This window comes from Electrophorus electricus, chromosome 3, assembly GCF_041902795.1.
Source record: "Electrophorus electricus isolate QZ-2024a chromosome 3, ASM4190279v1, whole genome shotgun sequence".
NCBI classification, from domain to species: domain Eukaryota; kingdom Metazoa; phylum Chordata; class Actinopteri; order Gymnotiformes; family Gymnotidae; genus Electrophorus; species Electrophorus electricus.
The window spans coordinates 5,079,526-5,100,759 of NC_137499.1; the positions used below are offsets into that span (position 1 = coordinate 5,079,526).

Sequence of the window (21,234 nt, forward strand, 5' to 3'; positions counted from 1 at the left end):
CAATTCTCATCAACATCATCCACCCGCTCTTATCAAACTCCATGTACTCGTAGAGTACACTGTAGTGTCCAGACTCCAGATATGCATTACATAAAATGATCGGAAGCAGCACTATCAGCAGCAGCAGAGCAAAGAAGGCTCTTGGGCCGGTCGAGGCCTGTCCCCTGGACCTACTCCAGACCTTCAGCCCTGAGTATATCTAGCCCGTAGTTGATGGGGCCACGTGGGACTCTGACCCATCACTTGGAATGGTATTGCAGTTTACACACACACAAAAAAAAAAAAAAAAAGTAAAAGAAAGTTTAAGTGAGGAGAGATTAACTGATGTTGGTGTGGACGAGAGGAAAATAATCAGGACCAGTTTGATTTGGAAGAGAGGTTAGCTCCACATACTAGTGTTCAGCTATTTGTCTACTCGAATCCTGACATTAAATTAAACAGAACACCAAACTTTGGGCTGTCTTCCTGTTTCTCCTCAAACTTTTGTCTCTGCGTCATCTTCGGCCTCCTGTCCCATGTCACGTGGCTTGACAAACATTTAGTGCCTTTTAACGGGCAGCTGTGAAATAACTGAGGAAAGAGAGGGCAATGATGATGATGACTAAAAGCTACTGACTTCTGGACCACCCATCACAGAACCCGTTTCCCATGGAAACAAGCCATATCCATTCTGATTGTTGGCTGCATAATGTAAAAGATAAGGGGAACTTCAATTTCAGTAACAATAAGCAGTCCATCAAATATAACTGCAAACGTTTGTTGCTCCATTGATTCAAAAGTGGTTCAGCTTTCCAAGGCCCAGAACAAGTCAAACATCAATTAAATCTCACCGTAACATACATTCAATACACCAGACAACAGCATCGAATCATAGGCCATCAATATACAGTCAACAATGTTTGCTGCAATTTGCACTGCAAGTTTTCATTTCAACCAAATGTTTGGATTCCAAAACACAATACTCACAAATTAAATTACAATGAAAATAAAGCTCGAGAGAAAAATTAGTTAACTTGCTGTATGATTAAACACTTGGGGGTAGCTAAACATGAATAAATGACTATTTCATTCAAAGCGTATCTTAGTGACGCACACGTCCCGACTTTACCATCTAGTTTGTACCGTTTCCCCCCCATCTTAGCAAAACAAAAAAGCATAAATTAAATGTCAACAAAATTCCAGCACATCTGAAGCAAATTAATAAGGCCTGTCCTTTTATGTTTTAATCTCTAAAATAAATAATGAACAAATTGGAGATCTTATAGGGAAGTAAGAAAGCAGCCAGTTTGTACAAATGTCCACAATGCCAGCACTTCTCCACTGCTAGATTGTGGTTTGTAGTGTTTGAGGTTTACCCAGATACACAGTAATATTGTCCTTTTCGGTGGGGAGGGAGGGCGGGGCAGAGGGTTGTGAAATGTATTTTCTTTATATACAAGTACATATATATTCATAAAAAGGGTGAGGTAGATAAATGCTTGAAGGAGAAACAAAAAAAGTCCCAAAATCATGAAAAAAGAAATATATAAAAATATCTCAAAATGTAACACAATCAAGGGGGATTTTTTACAGTGATTTTAAACATATCACAGAAAATGTAATCAAAATAAATAATGAAAACAAGGGAAATGAAGGTAGTAAAGTAAATTAGGCTATGAAAAAAAAATCCTTCAAAAACCACACACACACACACACACACACACACACACACACACACACACAGGCGCTAGTTAAACCTTGTGAAATGCATTAAGGTGACAGCTTTCATGCACAAACTAACACTAATTCTGCATAGATATGCCAAATCATATCCTTTTAATGCTTGTTTCTCTTTTTATACTAAAAAGGCGGTGAACATGGTGGCAGTGTCAGTCACAAATAAACTTGAATGTCAAGTATGAGACAAAACAGCTATATATGCAATGGAAAGAAAAATCCGTAAAAATGCTAAATTTAGATGCCTCCACAAGCAGGGCAAAATAAGAGGGGAACAGGTGGTGTGAATGAAACATTTTGAATTTGAACCTGAGATTTTGGTTGCGTCTTGATGTTATGTAAGACACGGTTGCTTGACTGCTGACTGCACTGACTCTTGACTGCTAGGTGTCCAAGAGTTATGTTTACATAGTGCCACCATGACTGTAACAGTAAGTATATCAATTTGTACCTTTGCCCCCTTCCCAAAGAAATAAAAGATGGTCTAAAGGCGTATAGGGCTCTATTTTCAGAAAAAAATATTTCCAAAATAACACACTCAGTAATAGTGGGGGAGGGAGGGAGAGAAAAATAAAACTTTCCACTTGGGGGCAAAAATTATAAATAGTATATATTTTTTCATTTTTCTGCAAAAGTACTAGAAAATGGACTGTAGTGGACACAGTAAAGGATCTTTAACATACAGGTATATATTACAACCACATAAGAAAATGAGAATAAAATAGCAGCTTCTTTCAGTACAGACATATAGGTGTTCCTCTGAACTGTAAAAAAGGTACAAAAGTGACACAGACAAATGATGTGTATGCTTTGTGGTCCGACATACAACTAAAAAACAATCGAGAGATGTCTGGACTATGCAGTAGGAGAATGTGACAGGACTACAGAAAACAAACCCTGCTCCACAATGCCCTTACTCCAAACTAACTAATGAAACTTTACATCTTTGCTTCAATGCTCTTTTCCTTGCTTTCTGTTCTGGGTTTTATTTTCTTGCTATGTGGTCACTGCATGTGTGTGTGGGGTTGTTTGTTTGTTTGTTTTTTGTCTTTTTTAGTTGCTCCTTTATTTATTTGTTAATTTTTTGCAATGCTTGACAGCACTTATTTGTCTGAATGCAGCTCAACCGTATGGAAGTTTTGCAGTAGAATCGAATGTGAAAGACAGACAACTGGTCAAAAAGATATAGGAGGCGAATCAGTGAAATGCCTCTCTGCTCATTGTAACCGTTAAGCACAAGAAGAGCTGGGAAAAAGAAAAAATGTACACACACACACACACACACACACACACACACACACACACACACACACACACACACACACCAGTGTAAAAATTGTGTTGTATTTGCTTTCATGCTCCTTCAAGAGCACAGAAGGGCTTCAAATAGAGACAGAGGGGGAGTATACCATTTGGAAAAAAGGCAGGTTTGAGACTTTCTGCTCTACTACTTAGAACACCCAGTAGGAGTGTGGGGCCTCATTTCCCCTTTCCCATCTCTTTTCAGCGCCCCCTGGCTTTCAGCCATGGTACGAACATCGACTAAACACACCCCCGTGCTGCTCCAACACCCACCCCCCGTGCTGCTCCAACACCCACCCCCACCCCCCGTGCTGCTCCAACACCCACCCCCACCCCCCGTGCTGCTCCAAAGGGAAAAGGAACATGGAATGAATGCACGCACACACACACACACACCTCTGTGGCAATCGCTCTTAAGAGCTACCATTCACTGTACAGCATGTCTTTGGACACAAAATGGAAACAAAGACATGAGCATCACCCCCCCCAAGTGCTTCTCTGTTGGATTTGCTTATAGATATGCTCAAATTCATTTGACAATAATGCCACCTCACCATGTCTGATTTAAGATGGGATTTGAAAACTCCCCCCTCCCTCTCCTATTTGGAAATTTATAAAAGTAACAAAAACAGTATAAAAGCGGTTCAGCTCTCAGGAGGGAGTGTGAACTCCTTGGAAGTTATTTGTGTTTTTTTTTTTTCTTTTCCTTTTCAGTTTGTGTTCCATTCTACATTTCTACAGCAACAGCAGATGTTTTGCCACCTGCCCGTCAGTCAATGCAGGTCAGAATACTTGAAGAAAGAAAGAAAGAAAGAAAAAACGACATCCACTGAGGTATAATTGAAGTCTGACAGCCTTGACACCTTTTTTTTTGTACTGGATTGCCTGCCCATTTCCTTTCTGGGGTTCCCTGGACACCAGGCAGACAGGGTGAGGTGTCGGGCCCCCCCCAAGTGTGCCAGGCCAGAGTCAGAAAGAGGCTCAACCTAGGAAACTGGTATGGAGGTGGGAGTTGGGGGGGGGGAGGGTGGTGGTGGATAGATCCGGATCAGCATGCTGATGACTGAGGCAAGGGCAAGGCACGCTCGTTCTTTCGGCCTCCGTTCATGTGCGCGTAAGGCTGGTTCTCGTCAAACGGGCCCCTTAGCACGACGGCCGGCCCGTTGGCGGAGGCGGCAGCCGAGGTGGGGCCTGGGCGCTTGTCTGTGGACAGCCCCGACGAGCCTGGCGACGAGGAAGGGGGTGAGGAACCCGGTGGAGCAGTGGAACCCAGGGCTCCACCCTGCTGCGGGGAGGCCGAGGTGGCTGCGAGAGGTTGCAGGGTGGTGGAGGGCTCCAGGGGGACGTTCTCCATGGCGCCCACGTTCTCCATGTCCAGCTCCTCTGTGTCGGGGGGTTTGTTCTCCTCGCTGTAGAAGAAGCTGACCTCCTTGAAAGGCGGATCCAAGTCTTCCTTGATGCTGCTGATGATCTCCAGGAAGGAGGGTCGCATCTTGGGGTTGTACTGCCAGCACATTCGCATCAGCTCGAACCTGAAGGCATACACAAGACAGCACGTGAAATTAAAGCTGCAGAAAGCAATTTTGTAAAGGACACTCTAAAACTGGACTTTAGCACTTATTAAAATATTTGCTTGGTGAAAAAATATATAATCAACAACAATAAATTTGAACATAGTCTAGCTGCATTAACTATATTTACTACTGTAGAGAGACGGTCCTCTCTACCAGTCACTTACATCAACTTTAAATTACCCAAACACACACACACAAACTCTGCCCACATATCTTATTAATGACATCAAACAACTCCACTCTGTAGGGATCTGTATGAAATGCCCATCTATGGACTATTTTGGGGCCCAACAGAAAATACTGTAAACATATACTGACAAATTAAAATGATGCATTAATAACAAAAAATGTAAATAGAAATTATTAGTGGCTGCTGGAGCAGTTGTAACTATCCTCGGGAACAGGCGCATCTTTGTTGGTGTGTGGAGTTTGGGGGTAATTAAGGTAAGAAAAGGTGTTTAAAAAAGAAAAAAATATGGCTGTTAAGTTTATACCCTTAACTGCCACACTTTCATACAACCGAAAATATTAATTTTAGTTCGGAGCCTATCAATAGGATAGAACACTCGGATCCTTTCTAACGCTAAACAACAGGTGGCAGTGTGGACACCAGCCCAAATAAAACATGCACGCTGACAGCAGCTATAGGCCAGACACAGCTGCGGTGTTCTCAGTGTGAATCCCAAGGCCGGCCATAGTACAGAGCAAACAGAGGAGTTGTACAGATATCACAGGGCCAAGCAGCTCAATGGCCATAAAGAAGGGAAACCCCTGGCGCTACTCTGAACAACGCAGCGAGTGTGTGAGACACAAAGGGGTGAGGGTAAGAGGAGTGAGAGAGAGAAAGAGCTGGGGGAGGGAGAGAGAGAGAGAGAGAGAGAGAGAGCGAGAGGGAGAGAGCGCGAGAGGGAGATGGGGGGGGGGGGAGATAGCCGACGCTGTTGAGCATGCCACTTCACCACCTTTAATTACACACAAACAAGCTAAGAATACCAGAGGAGCCTACTGACTGCTCCAATACCACCCTACCCCCATTACTAGTTTCATTTCAACTGCTCCCCTAAAGACAGACAGGCAGACAAACAGACAGTCAGAGACAGAGACAGACACACACACCCCAGAGCCACAGCATGCACACGCACACACATGCTGCTCTCTACTGGCATATACAGTTAATACAAACATCAGCTGACAACACAAATACTGGTTACAAATAACCCTACCACAAACTCACTCCCTCGCACAAACACACATTTCATACACGTGCACGCGCACACACTCGATGACACGCTACTTCAAACAAACCCCAGTTCAGTGCGTGCAACCACTGAGAGAGTGGACCCAGTGCCCTGAGCCTGGTTTTCCCTGCATGGCACTTTATGAGGTTTTTCCACTGAGGGGGGAGACAGAAGCGCCTCCGCGACCTCCGCCGCACTGCCTGCATGCCTCCCCTCGGCACAAAGGAACGCCCGTGTGCGTGGGCATCTGTTGCAGATGCAACAGCACAAACACAGAAATGTGTTAATCTTGTGACTGAACAGAAACATGCACCTGGCCCCAGCGAAGCCGTAGAGAACAACACGGCGTATGTAAGGCGAGACTGGCTGTAGCCATGTGGTACCGTGCGCTCATGAATAGGAGAACAAAAGCCGGCAGGCTCCTGAACCCAAAATACAGTGCCAACTGTATTACAAAGATGAAAGCTGTGAACAAAGACAAAATGTGACTCCAAACAGGATTCAGGTAATATCCACATTCCTTTCATTTTTATCATCAGTTGTTCTCATAGATTTAGGTATGAGAAAATGATCCAGTATTGTTTGGCAACACATATTACATAAACTACTATAGTAGAATTGGTAACAGAATCAACACAATGATTGCATTCAGCTCCTTATCGGCAAATACAGACTTCTCTTAAGCAAAACATCACATTCAGAGCCACAGGTGAGGTTGTGTAGCTCAGACCATAAAGGAATATAAGCAACAAACCCCCACCTCCCATTCACAGGTTTACTGGTCTCACTTTACTGAGGAAACACACACACACACACGCACGCGCGCACACACGCACACGCACGCACAGCTCCATGACATCACCCCACCTTATTTACAACCAAGTTCAGCTGGGGAAAACCATAGAGGGTCTTGTGACACAGCTATGGACAGCTGGCAGTGGCGGACAGCGCTTGGGTGAGCCGGCCGGGAGCCAGCTGCCCTGCTGCCACGTGCCGAGCCAGCGTGGCTAGGCAGAGCTCTGCACCTCTTGTGCAAACACAGGAACTCGAGGAATGGAGGAGTGAGCGGACGGACGCTTGCCAGAGCACTGAGGACCAGCCTGGCTACTGGTCCACTCACCCAAGGGCGAACCAGGCCGGAGCGGTCGCCCCAAAGTTACTCGGCTGCTGGAACCGCACAAGTTTCTGGTGACTGCACTTCAGCGGAGAGCCGAGCCGGGCTGAACCTGGGCCATGGGGCAAGCGGAGAGAGGAGCGGGCAGACTCACAGCATATCGGGGCAGTTGTCGGGCTTATCCAGCAGGCCTCCCTCCATGACGAAGCGCAGCACCTGCTCGTTGGACATGCCCTGGTAGGGCTGCTCAGCCAGGGTGGCTATCTCCCATAACACCACTCCGAAGGACCTAGAGACAGAGGGAGAGGGGTTAACACACACACACACACACACACACACACACACACACGGGCGCGTACGCACGCTCATGCACGCTCACGCAGCGCGGCGGGTTAAATCCTGCTTTTATTACAGCTGGCTGACAATTAGCTAGTTATTTGTCATATAGGGTGTACAGTGTTTCCTAAAACAGAACAGAGTGACGTAGTACTTACTATCTCTGGGAAAATACATGTTTCCCTACATTTGAACACTTGCACTTGACAATTTGCCTGACAATTAGAAAATAGTGTTTAGCCTGAAAGTGTGACAAGGAAGAGATTTTTATTCACAAATTAGGCTAATGTGTACTGGGCAAGCATACGTTGATGCATGACTATTTATACAAATTAACACCACAAATTTTTCCTTTTGCACAATACAATTTGCTCCATTTATAGATAACCCAAATGTACTGCTCAGACTATTACTGACATTCAAAGCGTGGTCTTATGTGAAGTGATTTACCATTTAGAACAAAGGGGCTCAAAGGGGCTTCCTCTGGACACAGGATCACTGGGACCAGACCCCGAGGCCCGAGTTCTACCTCATGTCCAGTATCATGCTTACCAACTCCACTTAAACACAGAGGGAAAACTTTTCTACGCTTACCTGCCCGTGCATCCATTATGCTCAGAACCTTGGGTGTGTGTATTTGTGTGTGCATGTATCTGCTTGGCTGTGTGTGTGCTTTTTATCCATATGTAATGCTACCTAATTATAAACCATTCAAAGATGGTGATGTCTTTGATGACAGATGACCGCATACTGGATATTAGATTATTTTAACCAGTCATAGTTAGTTGTTAGTCAGCAGCGCATTGCAGTACTGCTTCAATGCTAATGTAACTCTTAGTGAGAACCAGACCTAAAGAAGAGTACCTACAGCAAGGTTGCGTGTGTGTGTGTGTGTGTGTGTGTGTGTGTGTGTGTGTGTGTGTGTGTGTATGCAGAGGTATGGGCTACGGATGAAAAGCAAGCCTATGCAACAGAAGCTTACCAAACGTCAGACATGGTGGTGAAGACTCCGTCTTTGAGGGATTCAGGAGACATCCAGCGCACCGGTAGGAGGCCTTTCCCGCCCTTTCTGTAGTAATCAGTCTCATAAATGTCCCGTGTCATGCCAAAATCTACAGAGCAAGGACAAATGAGGTGAGATTCCTCGGCTTCTATAGAGCAACAGCTGTCAAGCAGCCAAGCAAAGCACCAAGCTTATACGCTTACATTCGCAAAACACTTGCAACGGCTCATTACGGTCAGACACAAGAGGAAATCTGAATTCAGCTTTGCAAGACAGCAAATACACACAAATGTTTTGAGTGTGAAGAAAGACATTGTTTCCAGAGCAAAAACAGATGTTGTGGCATAGCTACAGAACAAATATACATATAGTAATAAATGGATGGCTAAAAAATCCTATACCCCCAATTTTAACGGTGAAGTCTTCAGCCACCATGCAGTTCCTCGCTGCCAGGTCTCGGTGAACGAACTTGTTGGCATTGAGGTACGCCATGCCGTCCGCTATCTCCCCAGCCATCTGGATCATCTTCTTCAGCGGGGGCAGAGGAAGGCTGGAGGTGCTCTACAGGTGAGAGGAAGGCAAAGGTGAGAGAGGAAGAACGCTTCGATCATTACCACTGGATCACCGGGAAGGACTGTTTGAGATATACAGACATGTGCTTGTTGTACAGCCACAAGCCCAAAAGAAATCTGAATATTGACTGCCATACATGTAACAGGCTTATAGATTTTGAATGTGTGTTTTATGTTTTGTTGACCTCTTTGGATCGCAGTGTTCGTAGATAACTCTTCAGATCGCCACGTGTCATTAGTTCCATAATGACTAGAGTGGGCTGTCCCTGCGAGACCACGCCCAGCAGACGCACCTGCACAAACAGCCACGCGTCAGCAATGGTTTGTGGTAACAACCCCCTTACAAAGGCTCAGTTATAGGAGAAGCCATAAAAACGTATAAAGTCTGTATTTTTAGGCCTGGAAATCTAAAGCCATACTGCAAAATCTACAAAGACCATGTTTAAAGGTAAATGTATCCATCATCATCATCATCATCCTCCTCCTCCTCCTCCTTACCACATGGTGACAGTTAAACTCCTTCATGACAGAAGCCTCATTGAGGAATTCGATCCGCTCATGCATGCTGGCCGACTCGTTGACCGTTTTGATGGCCACCCTAGTTTCCGGCTCGTCCTTGACGACGCCCTTGGCGATGCCCTCGTACACCATGCCGAAGGAGCCCTGGCCCAGTTCTCTGCACATGGTGATCTTTTCGCGCGCCACCTCCCACTCGTCAGGCACGTACACTAGTGAGGGAAACGAGGACAAGAGGGCTCTAGCGGAGCTGAGCATGGTGCACCTGCACATAAACCTACGCAGGGTATTTATCCACAAAGGCGCTCTGTTCACACACACACACACACACACACACACACACACACACACACACACACACACACAGTGTTCATACTGTTCCCAGGGCCCCTGTTGTCTCAGGTTGGTACTCACTTTCTGCGGCGCTGAAGTACTCTGGGTTGACGGAGGCATACAGAACACCATTCCCCAGCCTGTCACTGTTCCTGCACATTCAAAAGAATCCATTTCATTTTCCAAACCCCACACTACCACACACAAAATGTTTAGCAGAGGACAAATGGAAAGTGCTTATAAACAATTATACTGTTTTTCCTCCGGCTTGCCGGCCTAACGAAACCTCACCTCAGACTACCCACAAAAAAACAAACAAACAAAATTCCCAAATCCAACAAAATAAACAAACAAACAAAAAATCAACAGGCAAATACAAGCTACCTGGTTTCAGACAAACCCCTTAGGCTTGCTCGAAAAGTGTGAAAAAAGCCATTCATTAGGGCTGCACTATTTAACATCTTGAGTGGAAAGAAAAGTACAGCTTTGGCTTCTTGACGCCCAGGCTAAAAATAGGCTGGTGGTGGTGATAGGGGGGGTTTGCTGTTTTTTGATGCTGTAGGCCACTGATTCTAAGCCCAAGTGTGCTGTGGGTTCAGGAACATGCATACCTTTTCTTACTGACCACTAGAAAAGTGACTCCAAGGATAGCCAAGATGAACACGACAGGGATGATCATGAGGAAGAGGAAGTTCTCGTATCCTGCATTTGCACAGAAAATCAACGTTATCCTCTTTGGGCTCGATGGTCGGGCCTCCGCTGACACTGACCTACGCTAGTGGGAGGACGTCACAGATACGGCATTATAATAACTCTGTTCAATCACACGTGGGTCTACCGTAGAGTGAATAACTGGGCAGGTGACCGCGCTTCAGCAACGGCAGCTGTGGTTACTCACGCTCGTGCCGCATCACGTAGAAGGCAACGGGCTCTGTCCACGAGCCGTTCCCGGCCAGCGACGTGGCCCGCACGCGAGCTGAGTAGTTGCCCGGGCCCAGGTTGGTGAGGCGCAAGGCCCGCTGCTCCCTGTAGTGTTGGCGGGAAATGCACTCGTGCTTCTCCAGCTGAAACAGCACACGAGCCACAAACGTGTTGAGCGAGGGACCAACCCTTGTACTTCGGTGGTGCACTACGCCCATACTGCTTAAACTGTAAGCTTTCCGTGCAACACTATTAACAGTGATTAACTGATGCTTCTGCGCAAGTTGATCTGTCCGGAAACTCCGGCGGACAGCAGCAGCAGCCGAACTCTGGTCAATGTTGAAGATTGTCTTTAGAACTGTATGTTTGACTGCACATACTGACACTGACACTGCAAATAGCCTGAACTGATACCGTACCGTACCTTGCATTTACAAAGAGCCATATCTCAAGTGTCTCAGACGTTTCACACCAGAAACTACAGACGCATTTCAAGCACTTGTTCTTTAAGCTTATGCCTGCTCTGACACCCCGTGAGGGCTGCGCACAGTCCTGCCGCGACTCTTGATGGTGGGGAAGAGAAGAGTGTCGGTGTCTAAGCAGGAGAGCGTGGAGAATGGGGTGAGCACCTCTGAGCCAAGGCGGAACTGGATCTCGTAGAGCAGGATGAGGCCATTGGGCCTAGCTGGCTCTGGCCACTTCAGGATCACCGTGTCGTCCTGGTCCTCCCAGCTCACATGGCCGGGGATGTTGTCTGCCTTGTCTAGGAGAGTGCAGATGGCACACGCTCAGATGCCCACTTTAGACAACACATACACTTCTGTCCTTGTGCATGGCATTAAATTAATAAAGGAGGAGTTGTACATAAACAAAGATTTGTTTTGAGTATTAATATTATTAATAAACAGGATCGGCAGGATCACAGGACGACTGGCTGAACTCGAGCCAGAATGGAATGTCCCACCTGCCCATAACCTTACGGGACACAACTGCCACAAAGGCGCTGAGCCGCAGGGTGGCTAGGTGACGGGCGGGCAACCCTCTGCTGGCCTTGCCTTACCCGCTGGCTTGGTCCGGGAGAAGACGAAGGCAGCGGCGCTGCACTGCTGGACCGCGTCGTTACAGGCATGCAGGTCGATGCGGTAGACGGTGAACGGCTGCAGGCCGCGGATCTCCGCACTCCTCTCCAGCACCTTCCGCTCCAGGAAGGGATAGTCGTGCCTGGGGGTGGCGGCGGCCGTCGACCAGTTGCCCTCGGCCAAGCTGCCGTTCGTGGGGAGCGGGTTGCGCGTCAGAGTGCCGTTGGCTATGCCGAACACGTCCCTCCGCCGCCGGTCAGGAGGCCTGGATGGGAGAGAAGGGGATTTGAATTTGGAGGAGAGGTCACAAGTGTGACTTCAAAAGCAATCCAAAAATGTCCATTTTTGGGAGGGGGTTGGATTTGTAAAATTAAATTTAACGGTGAGGGATGGGGTGTGGGTAAGGGAGGCATTTGTATGTTTGTATGCATTTGTGTGTGTGTGTGTTAGGGGTGACTGATGTCAGGTCACATGTCTGTACTAATCCCCCCCAAGGGAGCGAGTGACACACTTCTTTGCCAAAGCAAGCACAGACTCTGTCCTCAGATGATCTGGAAAGGACACCATATCCCCCGACAAACAAAACAAAACACACACACACACACACACACACACACACACACACACACACACACACACACACACACACACACACACACACACACACACACACACACACACACACACACACACACACACACACACACACACACACACACACACACACACACACACCCCTCAGCTCTCTGGGAGCGCTTTGCCACTAAATAACCTACAGATGGTAAGTGTTTCACATGCCCTCTCCAGACAAATGTCTCCCAACCTGGACACCTCAGAACAGGAGATGAAGTATTTTCTAGCCTTTTGTCTCTTTACTGGAGTCACGTTCCTCTTTCTCACCCTAAAGTTTAAGCATAAAACACACTCATTATTTATCCCTACAACTCACACAGGGCCCTTCACTATCTTCTCTTCAGCTACCTTAGTCCTTGGACCCCCCACTTCCCACTGTCAGCCTTCTCATCTAGTCCTCTCTCTCTCTCTCCCTTCTCATCTAGTCCTCTCTCTCTCTCTCTCTCTCTCTCTCTCTCTCTCTCCCTTCTCATCTAGTCCTCTCTCTCTCTCTCCCTTCTCATCTAGTCCTCTCTCTCTCTCTCTCCCTTCTCATCTAGTCCTCTCTCTCTCTCTCCCTTCTCATCTAGTCCTCTCTCTCTCTCTCTCCCTTCTCATCTAGTCCTCTCTCTCTCTCTCTCTCCCTTCTCATCTAGTCCTCTCTCTCTCTCTCTCTCCCTTCTCATCTAGTCCCCTCTCTCTCTCTAGTCCTCTCTCTCCCTTCTCATCTAGTCTCTCTCTCTCTCCCTTCTCATCTAGTCCTCTCTCTCTCTCTCCCTTCTCATCTAGTCCTCTCTCTCTCTCTCCCTTCTCATCTAGTCCTCTCTCTCTCTCTCCCTTCTCATCTAGTCCTCTCTCTCTCTCTCCCTTCTCATCTAGTCCTCTCTCTCTCTCTCCCTTCTCATCTAGTCCTCTCTCTCTCTCTCTCCCTTCTCATCTAGTCCCTCTCTCTCTCTCTCCCTTCTCATCTAGTCCTCTCTCTCTCTCTCTCCCTTCTCATCTAGTCCTCTCTCTCTCTCTCTCCCTTCTCATCTAGTCCTCTCTCTCTCTCTCTCCCTTCTCATCTAGTCCTCTCTCTCTCTCTCCCTTCTCATCTAGTCCTCTCTCTCTCTCTCCCTTCTCATCTAGTCCTCTCTCTCTCTCCCTTCTCATCTAGTCCTCTCTCTCTCTCCCTTCTCATCTAGTCCTCTCTCTCTCCCTTCTCATCTAGTCCTCTCTCTCTCTCCTCTCATCTCTCTCTCTCTCCCTTCTCATCTAGTCCTCTCTCTCTCTCCCTTCTCATCTAGTCCTCTCTCTCTCTCCCTTCTCATCTAGTCCTCTCTCTCTCTCCCTTCTCATCTAGTCCTCTCTCTCTCTCCCTTCTCATCTAGTCCTCTCTCTCTCTCCCTTCTCATCTAGTCCTCTCTCTCTCTCCCTTCTCATCTAGTCCTCCTCTTCTCTCTCCCTTCTCATCTAGTCCTCTCTCTCTCCCTTCTCATCTAGTCCTCTCTCTCTCTCCCTTCTCATCTAGTCCTCTCTCTCTCTCCCTTCTCATCTAGTCCTCTCTCTCTCCCTTCTCATCTAGTCCTCTCTCTCTCTCCCTTCTCATCTAGTCCTCTCTCTCTCTCCCTTCTCATCTAGTCCTCTCTCTCTCTCCCTTCTCATCTAGTCCTCTCTCTCTCTCTCCCTTCTCATCTAGTCCTCTCTCTCTCTCCCTTCTCATCTAGTCCTCTCTCTCTCTCCCTTCTCATCTAGTCCTCTCTCTCTCTCCCTTCTCATCTAGTCCTCTCTCTCTCTCCCTTCTCATCTAGTCCTCTCTCTCTCTCCCTTCTCATCTAGTCCTCTCTCTCTCTCCCTTCTCATCTAGTCCTCTCTCTCTCTCTCTCCCTTCTCATCTAGTCCTCTCTCTCTCTCCCTTCTCATCTAGTCCTCTCTCTCTCTCTCCCTTCTCATCTAGTCCTCTCTCTCTCTCCCTTCTCATCTAGTCCTCTCTCTCTCTCCCCTTCTCATCTAGTCCTCTCTCTCTCTCTCCCTTCTCATCTAGTCCTCTCTCTCTCTCTCCCTTCTCATCTAGTCCTCTCCTCTCTCTCTCTCCCTTCTCATCTAGTCCTTCTCTCTCTCTCCCCTTCTCATCTAGTCCTCTCTCTCCTCTCTCCCTTCTCATCTAGTCCTCTCTCTCTCTCCCTTCTCATCTAGTCCTCTCTCTCTCTCTCCCCTTCTCATCTAGTCCTCTCTCTCTCTCTCCCCTTCTCATCTAGTCCTCTCTCTCTCTCTCCCCCTTCTCATCTAGTCCTCTCTCTCTCTCTCCCCTTCTCATCTAGTCCTCTCTCTCTCTCTCCCCCTTCTCATCTAGTCCTCTCTCTCTCTCTCCCCTTCTCATCTAGTCCTCTCTCTCTCTCTCCCCTCTCTCATCTAGTCCTCTCTCTCTCTCTCCCCTTCTCATCTAGTCCTCTCTCTCTCTCTCCCCTTCTCATCTAGTCCTTCTCTCTCTCTCCCCTTCTCATCTAGTCCTCTCTCTCTCTCTCCCCCTTCTCATCTAGTCTCTCTCTCTCTCCCCTTCTCATCTAGTCCTCTCTCTCTCTCTCCCCCTTCTCATCTAGTCCTCTCTCTCTCTCTCCCCTTCTCATCTAGTCCTCTCTCTCTCTCTCCCCTTCTCATCTAGTCCTCTCTCTCTCTCTCCCCTTCTCATCTAGTCCTCTCTCTCTCTCCCTTCTCATCTAGTCCTCTCTCTCTCTCTCCCCTTCTCATCTAGTCCTCTCTCTCTCTCTCCCCTTCTCATCTAGTCTCTCTCTCTCTCTCCCCTTCTCATCTAGTCCTCTCTCTCTCTCTCCCCTTCTCATCTAGTCCTTCTCTCTCTCTCTCCCTTCTCATCTAGTCTCTCTCTCTTCTCTCTCCCCTTCTCATCTAGTCCTCTCTCTCTCTCTCCCTTCTCATCTAGTCCTCTCTCTCTCTCTCCCTTCTCATCTAGTCCTCTCTCTCTCTCCCTTCTCATCTAGTCCTCTCTCTCTCTCTCCCTTCTCATCTAGTCTCTCTCTCTCTCCCTTCTCATCTAGTCCTCTCTCTCTCTCTCTCCCTTCTCATCTAGTCCTCTCTCTCTCTCTCCCTTCTCATCTAGTCCTCTCTCTCTCTCTCTCTCCCTTCTCATCTAGTCCTCTCTCTCCCCCTTCTCATCTAGTCCTCTCTCTCTCTCTCTCCCTTCTCATCTAGTCCTCTCTCTCTCTCTCTCCTTCTCATCTAGTCCTCTCTCTCTCTCTCCCCTTCTCATCTAGTCCTCTCTCTCTCTCTCCCTTCTCATCTAGTCCTCTCTCTCTCTCCCCTTCTCATCTAGTCCTCTCTCTCTCTCTCTCCCCTTCTCATCTAGTCCTCTCTCTCTCTCTCCCTTCTCATCTAGTCCTCTCTCTCTCTCTCCCTTCTCATCTAGTCCTCTCTCTCTCTCCCTTCTCATCTAGTCCTCTCTCTCTCTCCCTTCTCATCTAGTCCTCTCTCTCTCTCTCTCTCCCTTCTCATCTAGTCCTTCTCTCTCTCTCCCCTTCTCATCTAGTCCTCTCTCTCTCTCTCCCTTCTCATCTAGTCCTCTCTCTCCTCTCCCTTCTCATCTAGTCCTCTCTCTCTCTCTCCCTTCTCATCTAGTCCTCTCTCTCTCTCCCTTCTCATCTAGTCTCCTCTCTCTCTCCCTTCTCATCTAGTCCTCTCTCTCTCTCTCCCTTCTCATCTAGTCTCTCTCTCTCTCTCCCTTCTCATCTAGTCCCTCTCTCTCTCTCCCTTCTCATCTAGTCCTCTCTCTCTCTCCCTTCTCATCTAGTCCTCTCTCTCTCTCTCCCTTCTCATCTAGTCCTCTCTCTCTCTCTCCCTTCTCATCTAGTCCTCTCTCTCTCTCTCCCTTCTCATCTAGTCCTCTCTCTCTCTCCCTTCTCATCTAGTCCTCTCTCTCTCTCCCTTCTCATCTAGTCCTCTCTCTCTCTCCCTTCTCATCTAGTCCTCTCTCTCTCTCTCTCCCTTCTCATCTAGTCCTCTCTCTCTCTCGCTTCTCATCTAGTCCTCTCTCTCCCTTCTCATCTAGTCCTCTCTCTCTCTCACGCTCTCTCCCTTCTCATCTAGTCCTCTCTCTCTCTCCCTTCTCATCTAGTCCTCTCTCTCCTCTCTCTCCTTCTCATCTAGTCTCTCTCTCTCCCTTCTCATCTAGTCCTCTCTCTCTCTCCCTTCTCATCTAGTCCTCTCTCTCTCTCTCCCTTCTCATCTAGTCCTCTCTCTCTCTCTCCCCTTCTCATCTAGTCCTCTCTCTCTCTCTCCCTTCTCATCTAGTCCTCTCTCTCTCTCCCTTCTCATCTAGTCCTCTCTCTCTCTCCCTTCTCATCTAGTCCTCTCTCTCTCTCTCCTTCTCATCTAGTCCTCTCTCTCTCTCTCCCTTCTCATCTAGTCCTCTCTCTCTCTCTCCCTTCTCATCTAGTCCTCTCTCTCTCTCTCCCTTCTCATCTAGTCCTCTCTCTCTCTCTCCCTTCTCATCTAGTCCTCTCTCTCTCTCTCCCTTCTCATCTAGTCCTCTCTCTCTCTCTCCCTTCTCATCTAGTCCTCTCTCTCTCTCTCCCTTCTCATCTAGTCCTCTCTCTCTCTCTCCCTTCTCATCTAGTCCTCTCTCTCTCTCCCTTCTCATCTAGTCTCTCTCTCTCTCTCCCTTCTCATCTAGTCCTCTCTCTCTCTCCCTTCTCATCTAGTCCTCTCTCTCTCTCTCCCTTCTCATCTAGTCCTCTCTCTCTCTCCCTTCTCATCTAGTCCTCTCTCTCTCTCCCTTCTCATCTAGTCCTCTCTCTCTCTCCCTTCTCATCTAGTCCTCTCTCTCTCTCTCCCTTCTCATCTAGTCCTCTCTCTCTCTCTCCCTTCTCATCTAGTCCTCTCTCTCTCTCTCCCTTCTCATCTAGTCCTCTCTCTCTCTCTCCCTTCTCATCTAGTCCTCTCTCTCTCTCTCCCTTCTCATCTAGTCCTCTCTCTCTCTCCCTTCTCATCTAGTCCTCTCTCTCTCTCTCCCTTCTCATCTAGTCCTCTCTCTCTCTCCTTCTCATCTAGTCCTCTCTCTCTCTCTCCCTTCTCATCTAGTCCTCTCTCTCTCTCTCCCTTCTCATCTAGTCCTCTCTCTCTCTCTCCCTTCTCATCTAGTCCTCTCTCTCTCTCTCCCTTCTCATCTAGTCCTCTCTCTCTCTCTCTCTCCCTTCTCATCTAGTCCTCTCTCTCTCTCTCCCTTCTCATCTAGTCCTCTCTCTCTCTCTCTCTCCCTTCTCATCTAGTCCTCTCTCTCTCTCTCTCCCTTCTCATCTAGTCCTCTCTCTCTCTCCCTTCTCATCTAGTCCTCTCTCTCTCTCTCTCCTTCTCTCTAGTCCTCTCTCTCTCTCTCTCCCTTCTCATCTAGTCCTCTCTCTCTCTCTCCCTTCTCATCTAGTCCTCTCTCTCTCTCTCCCTTCTCATCTAGTCCTCTCTCTCTCTCTCTCTCCCTTCTCATCTAGTCCTCTCTCTCTCTCTCCCTTCTCATCTAGTCCTCTCTCTCTCTCTCCCTTCTCATCTAGTCCTCTCTCTCTCTCTCCCTTCTCATCTAGTCCTCTCTCTCTCTCCCTTCTCATCTAGTCCTCTCTCTCTCTCTCCCTTCTCATCTAGTCCTCTCTCTCTCTCTCCCTTCTCATCTAGTCCTCTCTCTCTCTCTCCCTTCTCATCTAGTCCTCTCTCTCTCTCCCTTCTCATCTAGTCCTCTCTCTCTCTCTCCCTTCTCATCTAGTCCTCTCTCTCTCTCTCCCTTCTCATCTAGTCCTCTCTCTCTCTCCCTTCTCATCTAGTCCTCTCTCTCTCTCCCTTCTCATCTAGTCCTCTCTCTCTCTCCCTTCTCATCTAGTCCTCTCTCTCTCTCCCTTCTCATCTAGTCCTCTCTCTCTCCCTTCTCATCTAGTCCTCTCTCTCTCTCCCTTCTCATCTAGTCCTCTCTCTCTCTCTCCCTTCTCATCTAGTCCTCTCTCTCTCTCTCCCTTCTCATCTAGTCCTCTCTCTCTCTCTCCCTTCTCATCTAGTCCTCTCTCTCTCTCTCTCTCCCTTCTCATCTAGTCCTCTCTCTCTCTCTCTCTCCCTTCTCATCTAGTCCTCTCTCTCTCTCTCTCCCTTCTCATCTAGTCCTCTCTCTCTCTCCCTTCTCATCTAGTCCTCTCTCTCTCTCCCTTCTCATCTAGTCCTCTCTCTCTCTCTCCCTTCTCCATCTAGTCCTCTCTCTCTCTCTCTCCTTCTCATCTAGTCCTCTCTCTCTCTCTCCCTTCTCATCTAGTCCTCTCTCTCCTCTCTCCTTCTCATCTAGTCCTCTCCTCTCTCTCTCCTTCTCATCTAGTCCTCTCTCTCTCTCTCTCCTTCTCATCTAGTCCTCTCTCTCTCTCTCTCCCTTCTCATCTAGTCCTCTCTCTCTCTCTCTCCCCTTCTCATCTAGTCCTCTCTCTCTCTCTCTCTCCCTTCTCATCTAGTCTCTCTCTCTCTCTCTCTCCCTTCTCATCTAGTCCTCTCTCTCTCTCTCCCTTCTCATCTAGTCCTCTCTCTCTCTCTCTCCCTTCTCATCTAGTCCTCTCTCTCTCTCTCTCCTTCTCATCTAGTCCCTCTCTCTCTCTCTCTCCCTTCTCATCTAGTCCTCTCTCTCTCTCTCTCCTTCTCATCTAGTCCTCTCTCTCTCTCCCTTCTCATCTAGTCCTCTCTCTCTCTCTCCCTTCTCATCTAGTCCCTCTCTCTCTCTCTCCCTTCTCATCTAGTCCTCTCTCTCTCTCTCCCTTCTCATCTAGTCCTCTCTCTCTCTCTCCCTTCTCATCTAGTCTCTCTCTCTCTCTCCTTCTCATCTAGTCCTCTCTCTCTCTCTCCCTTCTCATCTAGTCCTCTCTCTCTCTCTCTCCCTTCTCATCTAGTCCTCTCTCTCTCTCTCCCTTCTCATCTAGTCCCTCTCTCTCTCTCTCCCTTCTCATCTAGTCCTCTCTCTCTCTCTCCCTTCTCATCTAGTCCTCTCTCTCTCTCTCCTTCTCATCTAGTCCTCTCTCTCTCTCTCCCTTCTCATCTAGTCTCTCTCTCTCTCCTTCTCATCTAGTCTCTCTCTCTCTCTCCCTTCTCATCCTAGTCTCTCTCTCTCTCCCTTCTCATCTAGTCCTCTCTCTCTCTCTCCCTTCTCATCTAGTCCTCTCTCTCTCTCTCTCTCCTTCTCATCTAGTCTCTCCTCTCTCTCTCCCTTCTCATCTAGTCCACTCTCTCTCTCTCTCCTTCTCATCTAGTCCTCTCTCTCTCTCTCCCTTCTCATCTAGTCACTCTCTCTCTCTCTCTCTCTCTCCCTCTTCTCATCTAGTCCTCTCTCTCTCTCTCTCCTTCTCATCTAGTCCTCTCTCTCTCTCCCTTCTCATCTAATTCTCTCTCTCTCTCTCCCTTCTCATCAGTCCTCTCTCTCTCTCTCTCCCTTCTCATCTAGTCCTCTCTCTCTCTCTCTCTCTCTCCCTTCTCATCTAGTCTCTCTCTCTCTCTCTCCCTTCTCATCCTAGTCCTCTCTCTCCCTTCTCATCTAGTCTCTCTCTCTCTCTCTCCCTTCTCATCTAGTCCTCTCTCTCTCTCCCTTCTCATCTAGTCTCTCTCTCTCTCTCCCTTCTCATCTAGTCCTCTCTCTCTCTCTCCCTTCTCATCTAGTCCTCTCTCTCTCTCTCCCTTCTCATCTAAGTCCTCTCTCTCTCTCTCTCTCTCCTCTCCGTCCGTCCTCTCTCTCTCTCTCTCTCTTCTCATCTAGTCTCTCTCTCTCTCTCTCCCTTCTCATCTAGTCCTCTCTCTCTCTCCCTTCTCTATCAGTCTCTCTCTCTCTGCTCCCTTCTCATCTGAGTCCTCCTCTCTCTCTCTCTCTCCTTCATCTAGTCCTCTCTCTCCCCTTCTCATCTAGTCCTCTCTCTCTCTCTCTCCCTTCTCATCCCAATCTCTCTCTCTCTCTCTCCTTCTCATCTAATTCTCTCTCTCTCTCTCCATTCTCATCTAGTCCTCTCTCTCTCTCTCTCCCTTCTCATCTAGTCCTCTCTCTCTCTCTCTCCCTTCTCATCTAGTCCTCTCTCTCTCTCTCTCCCCTTCTCATCCTAGTCCTCTCTCTCTCTCTCTCTCCCTTCTCATCTAGTCCTCTCTCTCTCTCCCTTCTCATCTAGTCCTCTCTCTCTCTCCCTTCTCATCTAGTCCTCTCTCTCTCTCCCTTCTCATCTAGTCCTCTCTCTCTCTCTCTCCCTTCTCATCTAGTCCTCTCTCTCTCTCTCTTCTCATCTAGTCCTCTCTCTCTCTCTCTCTCCCTTCTCATCTAGTCCCTCTCTCTCTCTACTTCTCATAGTCCTCTCTCTCTCTCTCTCTCTCTAGTCCTCTCTCTCTCTCTCCCTTCTCATCTAGTCTCTCTCTCTCTCTCCCTTCTCGTCTAGTCCTCTCTCTCTCCACCTTCTCATCTAGTCCTCTCTCTCTCTCCCTTCTCATCTAGTCCTCTCTCTCTCTCTCCCTTCTCATCTAGTCCTCTCTCTCTCTCTCCCCTTCTCATCTAGTCCTCTCTCTCTCTCTCCCTTCTCATCTAGTCCTCTCTCTCTCTCTCCTTCTCATCTAGTCCTCTCTCTCTCTCTCTCTCTCTCTCCCTTCTCATCTAGTCTCTCTCTCTCTCTCTCTCCCCTTCTCATCTAGTCCTCTCTCTCTCTCTCCTCCCTTCTCATCTAGTCTCTCTCTCTCTCCTTCTCATCTAGTCTCTCTCTCTCTCTCTCCCTTCTCATCTAGTCCTCTCTCTCTCTCTCTCCCCTTCTCATCTAAGTCCTCTCTCTCCCTTCTCATCTAGTCCTCTCCTCTCTCTCTCCCTTCTCATCTAGTCCTCTCTCTCTCTCTCCCTTCTCATCTAGTCTCTCTCTCTCTCTCTCCTTCTCATCTAGTCTCTCTCTCTCTCTCTC

At 48.0% G+C, this 21,234-nt stretch overlaps 1 protein-coding gene across 1 annotated transcript in view; it reads right to left on the reverse strand.

Annotated features, from left to right (window-relative positions):
* Window positions 1–3,684: 3,684 nt before the first annotated feature.
* igf1rb (insulin-like growth factor 1b receptor) overlaps window positions 3,685–21,234 on the reverse strand; it is a 71,176-nt gene continuing 53,626 nt past the window's right edge. Inside the window, exons 11-21 of the mRNA XM_027024666.3 lie at window positions 11,686–11,969; window positions 11,255–11,388; window positions 10,603–10,768; window positions 10,316–10,406; window positions 9,786–9,856; window positions 9,354–9,583; window positions 9,041–9,148; window positions 8,685–8,844; window positions 8,263–8,392; window positions 7,099–7,233; window positions 3,685–4,550 (exon numbers count right to left, since the gene is read on the reverse strand). Coding sequence (XP_026880467.2) covers window positions 4,067–4,550; window positions 7,099–7,233; window positions 8,263–8,392; window positions 8,685–8,844; window positions 9,041–9,148; window positions 9,354–9,583; window positions 9,786–9,856; window positions 10,316–10,406; window positions 10,603–10,768; window positions 11,255–11,388; window positions 11,686–11,969 — 1,993 coding nt within the window. The 3' untranslated portion in view covers window positions 3,685–4,066. The remainder of the gene's footprint in view (window positions 4,551–7,098; window positions 7,234–8,262; window positions 8,393–8,684; window positions 8,845–9,040; window positions 9,149–9,353; window positions 9,584–9,785; window positions 9,857–10,315; window positions 10,407–10,602; window positions 10,769–11,254; window positions 11,389–11,685; window positions 11,970–21,234) is intronic.